Genomic DNA, 14,445 nt, shown 5'->3' with positions numbered 1-14,445 from the left:
TACTGGCTGTCTGAACAGCTTCCTGTTCGTCTAGGCCCAAACATCAGCAGTTGATGCTTTACATAAAGTGTAATTTTCTAAAAGTGTAGCTTTATAGTGCTTGCTTCGGAGGTTCAGGTTTAAGGGTCAATTTCATGAAGGTCTTCAACTTGTCACATATCCAACTGCAGCCACTCAGTGCCATGAGCTGGTATAGTATAGTGGCTAAGAGACTGAGCTACACATCAAGAAGTCTCCATTATAAATCTTGCCTCTACCATGAATGTAACTAGGTGGCCTTAAGCAAGCAACTCTCTCTCAGCCTCAAACCTTCCCCCTGCGTCTGCAATATGGGAATATTTATTTATTTAAAATATTTCTATCCCGCCCTTCTACCCCACAATAGGGCATTCAGGGCTGCTACAATAAAATTTAACACATATAAAATAAAATAAAATAATAAAAATAAAAATAAAAACAAACATTACAGTAAATTGAAATGCATAAAATACAATTAAAATGCATTATGCATAATATACACACATACAAACATACATACATTTATATATGTGCATACACATATGAGGGAATGAGAATAAAAGAACTTAAAAGATAAAAATAAAAGATAAAAAAAACTTAAAACAGTGTCAGGCTGACCTTTTAGTCCCAACCAAAGGCTTTCTGGAACAAAATAGTTTTTACAAGTTTCCGGAAACCATCAGGGAGGGAGCAAAGCGGGCTTCTTAGGGCAGGGAATTCCAAAGTCTGGGAGCCACAATTGAAAAGGCTCTCTTCCTCATACCTGTCAATCTAACTTCTTTCTTTCCAGGCACGCAGAGGAGACCAGAGTGATCTTAAATCCAGGGTAGGGACATATGGATGTAAGCGGTCCCTTCAGTACATTGGTCCAAGGCCATTTATGGCTTTAAAGGTCAAAACCAGCACTCTGAATTGGGCTTGGAAACAAATTGGGAGCCAGTGGACTCGATAAAGCATGGGTGATACGCTCCCTGCGCTGTGCTCCAGTTAACATTTTGGCTGCTGCATTTTGGACCAACTAGTTTCCGAATCGTTTTCAAAGGCAGCCCCACGTAGAGTGCGTTACAGTAATCAAGCCTCGATGTCACCAATGCATGTGTCACTGTGGCCAAGTCAGCTGCTTCCAGGAATGGATGCAGCTGGTAGACCATTTTGAGATGGCCAAAAGCACTCCTGAATACGGGTACAATCAAATATAAAACACTGTATTAATGGAAAAGTAGACAAGTTCGGTCTTTGCGAACCCCAAAACAAATGACGCATTTCATAAGACTTGACAAAGCTTTATTGTATACATATCTGACAAGGAACATAACTGACAACCACCATGAACACATGGACTTTTATGGAAGGATGGGATGGGATATATGATGGACATCTGCTACATCATGCTGCACGGGAGAATGTGATACACTGTTGTTACATAGTGTGGGTTTCTAGTGACTGGAAAATCTTTGTTTATGCTGTGATACTTCTCTCCCCCCCCCTTTTTTTTTTAATTCCTTTCTCCCTTTTGGTCAATATGTTGAATGCATTTTTCTATAAAATAAAAAATAAAATGTTTCAAAAAATAATAATACTGACAACATTACAGCAGGGGATTCTGTGGCCCTTCAGATGTTGGACTGCAACTCCCATCATCCATGATTATCGGTTCCATAGCTGGGAGCTAGAGTCCAGCAACATCTGGAAGGCCACAGGCTCCCCATCCCTGCCTTACAGGGTTGTTGTAAGGATCACAGCTAGATCATGCATGTGCACGTAATAACTGAATGTGCTGCACAAGTGTTTATGATGATTATCTCAGAATCTGTATTCATTTTGAGTTCCAGCTCCTTATATCTATTCTGTATAACACTAGAATGTATTTCTTTGGCAAATAGAAATATTAGGTGTCTTGCTTTGGTACTGAATCTAAAAATGTAGATATTAATATTATGATGATACTGGGGTGCTACATTTGTATGGCATTTACCCTAAACTAGATCTCTAAGGATTTTTATGCCCACTCCCATGTTCTGGCTCTATTAGCTGAGAGGATCCAGACATCTTCCCACAAGGGAAGGGGAATTGTATTGTTATGGCTTTGGGGGTTGAGATAGATAATTTCTATGAGCCCCCTTCCAGCCTCTGATTTGGAATCCTGCACCTGGGCGCAAGAAACCTGTTCTGCTGGTCAGATGAGTCTCTTTTGTTAATCTAATAGAGTGGCCAGGTGGGTCTATCAAGTGCCCATTAACTGGCGAATGGGCCAGGGAGATCCTACTGTTATTGAAACTCTTCAGGAGGGCCCCCCCCCGGGGCCTAAGAGGGGCTTGGTTTTGAGTTGAGTCTGAGGAAAGGCTGGGAGCTGGAGACACACAGAGAGGCTGGCTCCCTGCGCCATGGCTTTAGGGTGCCTCCTGTAAGTCTGATGGAAAAGCAAGATCTATTGGACTGCTGGTGCTTTGAACTCCTCCATCTTAACCTCAGGCTGAAATGTGTGTAAATAAATAAATCATGTTTCATAAAGACACCACAGACTCTGCTGACCTTCTTCCAAGGAAACCACACCCTGAGTAAGCACAGGGACCCCTGAAGATCTCTCACTGCTTGGAGAGTGGGGTGGCGCGCAACTGTAACATTCCAGAACACAAACCCTAACAGTTTGTTGCTAGTATAGTGAAATTTCCATACCCATCCATTGTCATTGCTAGAGCAGTACAGACTGGCAAATGCTGAAGAGTAGTGCTTGTGACATTTTGTGTGCATTTAAAACTTTCCCCTTTTTACGTCTTGCCTTTGATACCCTGCTGACTAATTGAATTGTTCCTCCTGGTAGCCATATAACTGTGTTCCCCATACACAATTTACTATCTTTCAGATGTTATATACCTAATAATATGTTTCAGTCTGTTCCTGAAGACTAGCAAGAAACATCCCTTGCAGAATTAATTCTACTTTTCTGTTTTGAAACTTGTACTTGATGAAAACTACTAATACGTGCCCGACAGCAAGATTATGCTTGCATTAATAAAATGTGAGGAAATTCGCTTGTAGCTTTTGCATATGCAGGCAATGATTACCTGAAGTCATGAAACAGAACTTTTTGACGATGTTATAAATTCTGACTGTAGAATCTCTGCATAAACCCAGTGCTAGTTGTTCTGAACAGAAACCATTCATTTGTTTTCGTTTTCTCAGTGAAGGAAGGGTAATGTGTATGTGGGGATGAGTGTGTGGATACAGACTCTTATGTGGAGATCTTATTTATTTCCAGAGCTCAGGAATTTTTGCCCCAATCCTTTTGTACACAAAGCATGTTGTGTAAATGCTGATGTGTAAAGATTCCCACCCCTCCAACATCAAAACAAATGATTTCTGCTATATTCTTTGGCAGTTTTGATCACATGTGTATTGGCAGGAGAGGGGACTCAATCCAGATTCCAATTATTTTTCTCTCTCCCCTAACAGATCATAGGACCAATCAGATTAAGCAGGTGAAGATTCTTGAATAAAGCGGTATGTGTGCAGCCTGTTTCTGCATGTGGGGACTTTTCCAGACTGACCATTGTTTAGGTAACAGGAACTAGGTTTTTAATTTATTTTAATAAAAACCATTTAGCACTATTTATATTTCTTCAAAACAATTTTTATGCAAAAATCTTGTTCTTACATAATTTGTACAGAAACCGTGAAACAATACTCAAAGTGTCTCAACTCTGCTGGGAGATTTTTAGAAGTGAAATCTGATTTCTTTGTGCATGAAATAAGTACAGCATGAAGGGCAATGCAAGTAACAAAAATGTATTCACTGTATTTCTACTATAATTTGTTCTGAGTACTTTTTTTTTCTTTGTTGTTTTTTATGAACTTTTTTTATACAGAATTACACATTAATTACAGCCTCCAAACACAAGTGATGCTTGACATAAAAAGAAAAATTATATAACCAGAACAAACCTGAAACTCCCCCCTCCCATTTGCTGCAGAATATTGAATTTAAAGCCCATATATAATAGAGATTCAAAAATTCTTAAGATAAAGTTAAAATATAGGACACATATATATATCAATATGAGTTTTTAAAGCACCTATCATTGTCTATCAACTTATAAATACTGAAACAAAAAAGACAAAATTAACTCACATACAATGTTAGGCATTCCAGATTCGAGTGTAATGTGGTGGAGGTTCTCTACCATGTTCTTTTTTATTTACATAGACTATAAATGGATATCAAGTTTCATAGAAATTGTCTTTCTTGGTGATACCTTGGGATATTCTCAATTTGATCGTTAATTATTCCATGAAAGCTAGATACCATGTTTTCCTATACCAATAATTATCTACTGTAGCTCCTTGTAATGCTTTCCTATGCGTAGCTATAGTAATTCTGGCGGCCATCAGTAAATGGCCTAATAGAGTTTTGTAGATTAAACCTTTGTTTGCTCCTTCAAATAGCTTCAGCACTGCCACTTCCTTTTGTCTGTCCTGAATCTTCCAACATTCAACTTCTTTGAATGTCCATGAGTTCTAGTATTATGAGAGAGGGAGAAGAACTTTTCTCTATCCACTTTCTCAGTGCCATGCATAATTTTATACACTTCTATCATGTCTCCTCTGACCCACCTTTTCTCTAAACTAAAAAGCCCCAAATGTTGCAAACTTTCCTCATAAGGGAGTCGCTCCATCCCCTTGATCATTCTGGTTGCCCTCTTCTGAACCTTTTCCAACTCTATAATATCCTTTTTGAGATGAGGCGACCAGTAACCCAGCTACAAATATAAATCTACCTTCAGGGTCTCTTACGATCTTTTTAACTTTAAAAGGAAAATGAGACGTAAAAATTATTGCTACACCTCGTGCTTTGGATGTGCCTCTGGCTAAATATTGATTTCCAAAATAGGCATGTTTTAATCGAGTCTCTGATTTTTTGGGATTATGAATTTCTTGTAGAAATAGAACAGAAGGATGCATTTGCTTAACATATGAAAGTATGTGCCTTCTTTTAATTACATTTCCTAAACCCTTAACATTCAGGGTCACTACTTTTGTATTGTTCATCTTACTGGGCTTTCATCAAAGATTATCTGCAGTTTAACCACATCTAAAATGATGCAACTGATTGACTGAAAAAATATTTCCCTCTGCAGCAAAGTACCCACCCCTGCCCCCAAACATCCCCTAGCCCTTTCCCCCCCAACTTCGCTAATAGCCATTTCTTCAAAATAGTAAAATCTTAACTAAACAAATTTCCCTTCCAAAGGAGGGTCCAAAGTAGGCTAGCCCAGATTACTATAGTCTGGCTAGCGCTTGTGCCGACTGGCTCAAGCTTTTTGGCCCAAGGTGCTATAAGCACTATATTACTGGGCAATGACCACAAGAAGATCAAAACAAATATTGTCAATATCTTCTTATTTCCCCTCATGCTCCCTCCAGGAGTATAATTCAATAAAACTAGATTCAGGTCCATGGTATAAGAAGTTATTCCCCCCATGAACCCTCAGTCTGACTCCTTAGCACTAAAGCATATATATCTGAAAATAGTTATCTCTTTTTTTATAATCTCTTGTTCCTGTGATCTCTGTCTCCTCAAGAGAAAGTAGAAATTATGATGAAAGCGACATCCTTATACAAGAAGTCATTCATATAAGGAACAGAGTGTTGACTTTAGCAGCGATTTTGTAAAAGTGGAGGATGTGATGTTTCCTCTTGCAGAGTGTCATGCTTACGCTGCGTTCCCCTTGTGTGTTGTTTTTCCCATCTCGTTCCTCTAACAGTGAGGGAGTCTTGTTGTCCTGTTGTTTCTTCCAATTCTGCGATATCCGGCTGTTCTATGTTACATGCTGTGAGCAAACCCCAAGCTTCTCTCAATGTAGATGCCGAAAGAAGTTGGCTGTTATGTGTTACTAGCAGCCTGAATGGGAAGCCCCAGCGGTATTTAATGTTTGCTTTTTGAAGAGCAGTTGTTATCGGTCGAAAGTCCCTGCATCTCTGCAAAATTTCTGGGCATAGATCTTCTAACATCATGACTGCTTTATTGTCATAAAACAGTTCCTTCATTTTTTATACTTTTTGCATGAGTTTTTCTTTTTTGATGTACCTTGCAAAGCATATCCCTTGGGGGGGGCTTTGCCCGAAGGTTTGGCTGCTATTGCCCTGTGTGCACGTTCCAAATCCGAAGGAACGAGTTCAAATTCTGGGATGATGGTAGTCAACCATGTGATAATAAATGATGCCAATGAGGGAGAATGTTCTTCCGCTCCTTTAATTCCTCTAAAACAAACGTTTGAGCGATGTGCTTATTTTTGATAATTTGATTTTCCCGCTTTAGAATTGAAATGTCCTCTGCATTTGTTAGGCCCAAATCTAAAGCCTCCGATGCTGAGGCTGCTATGTTATCAAGTCGCTCACCAAATGCCTCAATTTTATCTTGTAAAGGCTTCAGGGCAACATTCCAGCTATCTTCCACATCTGTTTTAAAGAATTTTAATTGAGCTATCAAGTCTTCTTTTGAAAGTGGGGCATTAGCTCCTACCTCTTGAGGCCTCATCTTAGTCATTCTCGATTGGCCTGGAGCCATATTGTCTAACGCAGGCTTCTTAGCTACACTTGGGCCATCTGTGTCTAGTGGCTTAAAATAGTCCGTTAAATCTCCTTTATTTCTAGGAGGGGTCGGAATCATTCCCCGAGGGGTTTCAGAGTTTTCAATGGGAATATTTAGTGTCTTTAGTGCCGTTCTGGGGTTGTTTTACTCCAGGGGGAAGCAGAGCAGGGAGATTAGACAGCCATTACGCAGCTCCACAAGCCATGCCCCTGTTCTGAGTACTTCTGAGTAGAAAAAGTAATACATGGATACAGAACAGTCTTTCAAGCACTGAAGCAGAGTGACCAACAATGTTGATTAAAGGAGTACTTCTATTTTCATTAGAGATTTATTTTCTAAAAGCCCATATTTTTCCACTGAAGAGGTTGGACACTTTTTTAATATTCTTATTGTTTTCCCTTCTGGAATGAAATGCCTCTTACTCCACAGTATTAACAATATGTAAAAGTTTTGAGGCTCTCTTCCGTAAGGCTCAAATATGATCACCATGGATATGAAATGACTAGTTATTCTTATGCTGCTTTTTTCGTTCCACAGCTAAACACAAAGCTTTGATAATCATATCCTTGTTGTTTTGGATGTTATACTGACTCATTTTTACTAGCTTATCAAAATCCTCTTCTGAATATCGCAAAGCATTTATATTATAAGGGCCAAAGGTACTGATAAGATCAACCTCACCATCTTTCATCTCCTCAGGACTACGTTTCACACCTATGATGAAAAAAGAAAATATCAGTAGCTAGTTTTATTCCAGAGAATAGCCACAATAGTCTGTTACAGCAAACACAGCAGAGAGTCTTGTGGTACTGTAAAGACCAACATATTTATTTTGGTATTAAGCTTTTGTAGACTAGAGTCCACTTCATCAGATTCATTAATTGTTAATACTCATTTTGCAGGCCTATGTGCATATGATCTCACTTTGAATGAAATGAAGACAACTTCTTGGTGAGGAAAAAAGGGAAGGTTTATGGACTAACTGTCCATAAACAGTTAGGCATATTATTGCAATCAGTAATTTGTACAGCAAAATGCATTGCAGTCTTTTGCTTGTTCTTTTGGAAAGCCATCCTGTCAGTATGGGATTATTTTTCCCTTTATTTCAGTTTCCTGTCTGTAGAGAGACAGTATGCCCAAAGCTACTTTGGGAATGTATGCCTGTGATGGGATTTAATTAAAACTGGTTCTCTAGATTCCGGTGCAATACTTCATCTAGCTGACCATGCTGGCTTAAAAACCAATGCTTTAAGTGCTGGAATAGAAGACCCATGCCACCTCCATTTCCCAAGGTGTGACAGTACAACAGCAGAAGGAACTCAGATTCTTGAGGTGGCATTATTTTTAGAGGAACACATGAAGCCACATGTAATTTGGAACACGGAGCCTGATAGCATCTGCAGTGTTGCAAAGAATACGGAAGTGGTGGGGAGCTGGATTATGGTAGTAAGTACAATGTCTTGAGCTACCTTGCCCCTGAGCACATATACTGTTATCTCCTCTGTTTCTTCATTTTTTCTCTCCTCATCTTTTGCAAATGAGTTTATTCTCACTCATTTGCAAATATTCTTGGTGCAACAATCCTGAGTTTCTGTTCTGTTTTCCTTTGAACCAACTCTTTTAGATGTCCCATTTGGTCAGTCAAAGAACAGAGTCGGTCACAATGAACTAAAATAAAAAGCAAAGAGTGCTCATAAAGACTTACCAGGTGCTTTGTACTCTCTGAATGTGTCATTAACTAAGGGGAAAAGAAGCACTATTGGAGTTTCAGGCCCTTCTTGATCTCCCACCAAGTAGCATTCCTTTAAATCATCTTCACTTGGTATAATTTGAGGAAATGGGATTCCTTGTTCCGAGAAATACTCTGAGGCTTTTTTCAGAGGCTATATAATTGCAAGAGGGGGGAAAATCCAAACAAATGTTAGTGGAACCCTTATTTGATATAGAGAAGCTGGAAGTGCATTCACACCTGTACCAAATTCTTACTCTGTGCTTTTTGGAATCTGTGATTCTCCATCCCCAACACTTGTGATTACCAGCAGCACATCCCAGTAATACTGCAGAGTTTGCACTTTGCCTATGACCGGAAGGCCATTTTAAGCAAAATTCTCAGTAAAAAAGGCCTTGAGACCTTGCATAGAGACACATTTGTGGTTTTGCTGACTTCAGTGTGCCTCCACCTTTTCTGAACACAGGGACACAAGACACCAGGCAAACTCTGCCCCCTGTTACTCCAAAACCTGGGAAGTTGCAGCTCCACACAGAGTTCAAAACTGATTGGCCATCAACCCTATTGCCACTCCAGGTGTGTCCAGTGAAAATGCTTTGCTGTAGGCTCAGGCAGACACAGTGATTAGCCCAGTGATTTGTTGTAGGCGGTCCTAATCAGCAATGGGGAAGGGAGATGTGTCAGCTATAAGCAGAGTTATTTCAAAACACAGAGAAAATGGTCTGGCTGCTTTTGAAGCAACTAATGTGTCTGCAGCCTTTACCTCAGAAGGTGGAATGGTTCTATTGATATGGAAATTATGTTAAATCATTTCTTTTGGGGAGAAAGGTGTTCAGGCTTAACCATGTGAACCAGCTTGTGAGGTGATGTTTGGAAACCTTAGAGAAGAACCTCCCCTTCCCCCTGTATCATTTGTTTTTCAAGAGAACTGTAGAGTTAAAATCTACCTTAACATGTACACTATGTTACTCCAGAGAGTTAAGGTATAGACATAGAAAGTAATGTATGTAGAAATAAAATGTTTTAATACAAACGTGTATGCTGGCAATTAAAAAATATTCATAAAAGTGCACACACAATAGTGCACATAATAAAACAAAAGCGGCCAAAGGACAAATTCTATGTAGGACCCATGTCCATACAAGATAGAGGATGAGAAAATCAAAACAGTACCAAACTGTTATCCTAAAATGACTAATAAGCAATGGCCTATTAGCTGAACTCAATACCCAGAGAATTCAAAGTGCATATGTTGGCCAACATATGCACTTTGAATTCTCTGGGTATTTCATTTTTTCCCCAGCCTTGCTTGACTCCCAGAAATTGCTGTCCTGAGTAAATAAGGGAAGAGTATGGGGGGAGTGCTGGGGTAAGAGAGGCCCCCAAACCCCTTCACTGAGAAATTAAGCATCCAGGGAGCTTAATTGTTTTGGGATCTTTCATTTGGTGAAAATTGGTATAAAAATCTTAAATAAAAGATTAATCTGGAATTATCCCAGTGGTAGTAGCTGTCAAAGCAAAAGCCTGTTCCTTTGTAACCAAAAGAAACAAAGGATGCGGAAAAGGTTTCCTCAGTGAGGTCTGATAACTTGGCTAGTACTGTTCATGCAAACTGAACTGAGAACATACATTCTACGTCTAGGGTGTGATAGCACAAAAAAGTAATCATATATATATTCAGAAGTGACCTCCATATATATATCTGCAGGAATGGTAACAGCATGCAAACAAAAAATAGCAGAACTTTGGCAGACACATGCACATCTAGAAAAGACAATACTGGTTTGGTAGAACTACTTGCTTTCATAGAAGCAATGGTACAGTGTGAATTTAAAAAGCTAGCAGAATGTTTATCTTATCTCACTTTCATCTAACAGGGAAGACAGTGTCCAAGACAGCATTTGTCAGTTTTCCCCTCTCATAGTCCTAGAGTTACTGATGACAGAGGAGGAAGCAGCTGCAAGAAGAAGATTTCCACAGAAGAGAAGACGGTGAGTACAGACAATCAGCTTCCTCTTTCCATGAGAGAAACAGAAATTACTGTCAAAAGTATCTTAGTTACGCACATATTACTGCAGAAGAGAACTATGCTCAAGTCTTCTCACCTTTATTTGTGATCCTGAGCTGTAATTTAAATGTATGATGAGATCCACTTTTCTCTCAGGCCTCAAGAGTGGTGGGTAGCTGCTATCAAATGCAAATGCATTATCTACCAGATACAGGAAATCTTCAGCTCCCGTCAGATGGTTAGGGAAGCTATCAAGATCACAGTCTAAAAGAAATGAACATTGTCAAATGTGGGCAATGCTACTCCTTTGGGGAAAGCAAAGAACCAGAAAGCACAATCCAAATACAGTTGTCGTTCTCCCCCTTCATACTCATGGCATTTCAAGAGGTCTGTCATCTCCATTCTCAAAACTACTCCCTTCTAGTAATTGGGTAGAGAAGCCATTTCCTTTTGACTACCCAACTCTTCCTTCTCTGGAAGAAGAGGAAACAGTCTTTAAAGAATCCCTGCTATACCAAGGCCTCAAGTATTGGCCAAACAAGCCATTCAAAGGGATCTTTCTTTAAAAGAAGAGCTCTTGGTATACCTTTCCACATTGAAAATTCACTCTGTAGGTATTCATCGTGCATCGGACAGCCTCTCAAAAAATTAGGGACCACGGAAACTGCTGGCCGCCACATAATAACATCTTGAAAAACATTGGCAAGGCTATCCAGAGGATACTGCATACGGGTACGTAGTTTATTTGATGGTGGATACCGAAGAGAGTCATCTGTAGAATGAACAACATGTTAAATGCATTTTTTTCATATTAGAAAATGGTAACAATGTTATGAGGTTCTTGGAATTTACATTGCTTCATTTTCTCATTCTATCTTTGCTTTCTGTAAGTTTACATTTGTCCGTAGTCTAGTTAAAATCTCAAATACTGTTTCAAGGCTGGTTTGCATATTACTTTCATATATAGAGGAAACTTAATCAGGGCTGGCACCAGCCCCCCCCATGGCCCTCCACCTCCCCTGTGTGTCTTCATCCATGCATTTAAATATGCCCAGTTGCACCACCTTGCACATCAGTGCACATGCCTGCCACCGATGATGGTGGGGGGGATGTGTTGCTGCCCCCACTACCACCTTAGTTGGTGGCAGACATGCACAGTGATGTGCGAGGTGGCGCAACTGGGCATATTTAAGCATGTTCCGGGCTGATGTCAACTGGGAGAGCAGAGCTCCCACTCTGCAATCTATGTGCCATGTGTCATGGCTCACAACCTAAGCTGGTAGGGATTGTGGAGTGCGAGTTCTATCCCCCTAGCCACAGGGGCCTTCGGCCAGTGCCCAACCTGACTACCTGCTGGCACTGGGCCTGATCTTAATGGTTTCCTCATGCCACTACCGTGATTATGTCCAACATGTCATCTGCGTCATGTGTGTATCAACTATTATTGGTATAGGGGTTTCCATTGCTGTGGTACAGCATTTATTGTGCTGCTGGAAACAAAAGGCAATTCTTCCAGAGAACAAAATATTAGTATCCAATTAAAATGTGAATCTAAAGAAATAGCTAAAAAGGAGAGAGCCAATGAGCCTCCTGGTGAAGGCCTTGTCCTGCATATCCACCAGGTGCACCTCTGATGGTAATGTGACTAGGGATGGGATCTGTTGGCTGCTGCTGCTTCAAAAGTATTCCATCAACCTAACAGGTGGTATCGAGTCAATTTTTTTATCTGCTGTTTTTACTGGTCCAATTTTTTCTCCCGGAAGTATTGATAGGAAATATTGATATTTTGAAAGGAAATATCAATATTTGGAAAGGAAAGGAAAGCAGCTTCGCCGCCTCTGCCTCCACTGTGACTGAGGCTGGTCACTTTTCAAGTTGGCAAGCAGAGATTGGCTGTTTTCCCTTTTGGAAAGGAAAGGAGGGAAGCAGGTTTCAGTGCCCTCATCTCTCATCTCATCCTCGGCAAGCTGAGCCCTTAATATAGGAGAGACTCTCTAGGGCTAGGCTTGCCTTTTAATCTCTATTTCAGGCTTGGCTTGCTTCCTCCTGCTTGGAACTTGGATTATTCAAGTAGAGGGGGTGGCAGAGGGAGAGAGAGAGAATCCTGTACTACTGGGCTCTGCTGTGAGTAAAATCAGTAAAAGAACAATATATTCAAGGGAATATTCAAGGGGGGAAAATCCGGTGTCGGGAAAGTCACAAGGTTGGAGCAAACAGGATCTCTCGACAAAGATGGAGAATATGTGGACCATTGAAAAATCCAGTGCTAAATGCAATTACAGTGGAATTCTCGCCTGTCCCTAAATAGGAAACAGAGCAGAGCTCTTCAGCAGATAATGGGCAAGCAGATTCATGGGATTCTGGACCTAAACCATTTGGACTTTTAAAGGTGAGAACCAGTGTTCTTAATTGGGTTCAGAAACACACCAGGAGCCAGTGCTGATCAAATAGCAATGGAGTTACATGCTTTAAATAGCAAGACCGGCAGCAGCATTCTGCACCAGCTTCAATTTCCTTACAGTTTTCAAAGGCAGCCTAATATAGAATGTGCCCGCAGAAGTGAAAGCATGTCCAGGTTTATCTTTTGTAGTAAATGTGTAACTGGCACATCAGATAAAGCTATGCATTGGCATTCCTGGATATAGCGATAACACTACTCCTCTAAAAGCAAGTCTGATCGAGAAGCAACCTCAGGCTGTCAACCTGATTCTTCAGACAGAATGCTGAAGACATTATATATGGAATGTACTTGTGTTTGGTTGTAAGTCGCCCAGAGTGGCAGATTAACCTCTGCCAGATGGGCATCTAACAAATCTCATAAATAAATAAATAAAATGCTGTCTCATCAAAAATGGGCTGTATCACTATTCCCAGATGAGCTCACTTCTGACTATCAGCATCTCCGTTTTTTCTTGATTAAGACACTGGTTTCGAACCTGTTTTTCCCCTGCAAGATAGAGGTGGGTGTCATCTGGGTATTGAGGACACTGTAGTCCAAAACTCTGGATGACCATTCTCACCGGTTTCATGTAGATGTTAAACAGTATAGGGGACAAAATGAAATCCTGAGGAATTCTATAACTCACTGAGCAGAATTCTAGTCCTTCAGCACTTTTCTGGAACCAGCCTCTTTTTAGTGCCATCTTAGTCCCATCCCAGCTAGCCATCCAGAGGAACTAAGGTCAATGGTGAGGCACAAACAGAGGCACTCCCTCCACTGTTTATTTCCCAGTAAAGGTCACCTACCAGGAACAAAGGTAGTTTCAGAGCCAAACTCAGCCAGAAACCAGACTGAAATGAGTTTGTTGTGATTATTTTGTGTAAAGCACTAATAAACTTTCTGTCCCAAAAATAAGCAAAGCAGAAACAAAATAGAACAGTAACTTACCAATGTCAATTATTCTGTCTCGTGTCCACATCTGCCAAAAATCCTCTGAACTAACACACACAAACCAGGCATCCATAAGATTTACAGAAAATACACTACTCCAGATTCCTGTGACAGGGAAGAAATTAGACAGGAGTCATTTCTGATGTATTAATGTTTGCATAGCGTCTAATGCGTGTGTAAGCTGTGAGTCAGGAGATCTGAATTGGTTCATATTTTGCCTCAGCCATAAACTCGTCTTTAGGCAAGCAACTATATTCAGCCTCAGCCTTCCATCTGCAATATATGATATTAGTACTGGCCTATGTTACAAGACTATTAGGGTTTACTGAGATAATATATATATGAAACACTTTGAACACAAATTGAGCCAAAACATCTTACATGTTTTTGTGAAAAACTAAGAATTTTCTCTCTCAGCACTAGAAAAAGAGGGCTGTTTTGGCAAATATTCTCCACTTTTTTTCTGGTGGCAGATGCATTTCCCCCCCAAATTCCCAGGAGTAAAGCTAGGTTTGGGACATTGGAAGGTGTAAATTGATGGCCAGGCTGCCAATACCTGGCCTTTTCAGTTGTGGCTCTCCATCTGTGGAATACACTCCCCAATGAAGTCTGCCTGGCGCCTTCACTGACATCCTTTTGGCACCAGGTAAAGGCGTACCTTTTATCCCAGCATTTGATAGACTGACATGAGATGATGTTGTCTGTTACTG

At 40.3% G+C, this 14,445-nt stretch overlaps 1 protein-coding gene across 3 annotated transcripts in view; it reads right to left on the bottom strand.

The window, feature by feature from the left end:
• Positions 1-3,687: 3,687 nt before the first annotated feature.
• Positions 3,688-14,445, bottom strand: part of LOC133377368 (cytosolic phospholipase A2 epsilon-like) — a 72,746-nt gene continuing 61,988 nt past the window's right edge. For all 3 annotated transcript variants that reach the window (XM_061611336.1, XM_061611337.1, XM_061611338.1), the window contains 5 exons: positions 13,733-13,840; positions 10,931-11,116; positions 10,442-10,608; positions 8,313-8,490; positions 3,688-7,321 (listed from right to left, as the gene is read on the bottom strand). In XM_061611336.1, the coding sequence (XP_061467320.1) occupies positions 7,110-7,321; positions 8,313-8,490; positions 10,442-10,608; positions 10,931-11,116; positions 13,733-13,840 (851 nt within the window). In that variant the 3' untranslated portion in view covers positions 3,688-7,109. The remainder of the gene's footprint in view (positions 7,322-8,312; positions 8,491-10,441; positions 10,609-10,930; positions 11,117-13,732; positions 13,841-14,445) is intronic.

This window comes from Rhineura floridana, chromosome 2, assembly GCF_030035675.1.
Source record: "Rhineura floridana isolate rRhiFlo1 chromosome 2, rRhiFlo1.hap2, whole genome shotgun sequence".
NCBI classification, from domain to species: Eukaryota; Metazoa; Chordata; class Lepidosauria; order Squamata; family Rhineuridae; genus Rhineura; species Rhineura floridana.
This window is presented reverse-complemented; position numbering and strand designations above follow the sequence as displayed.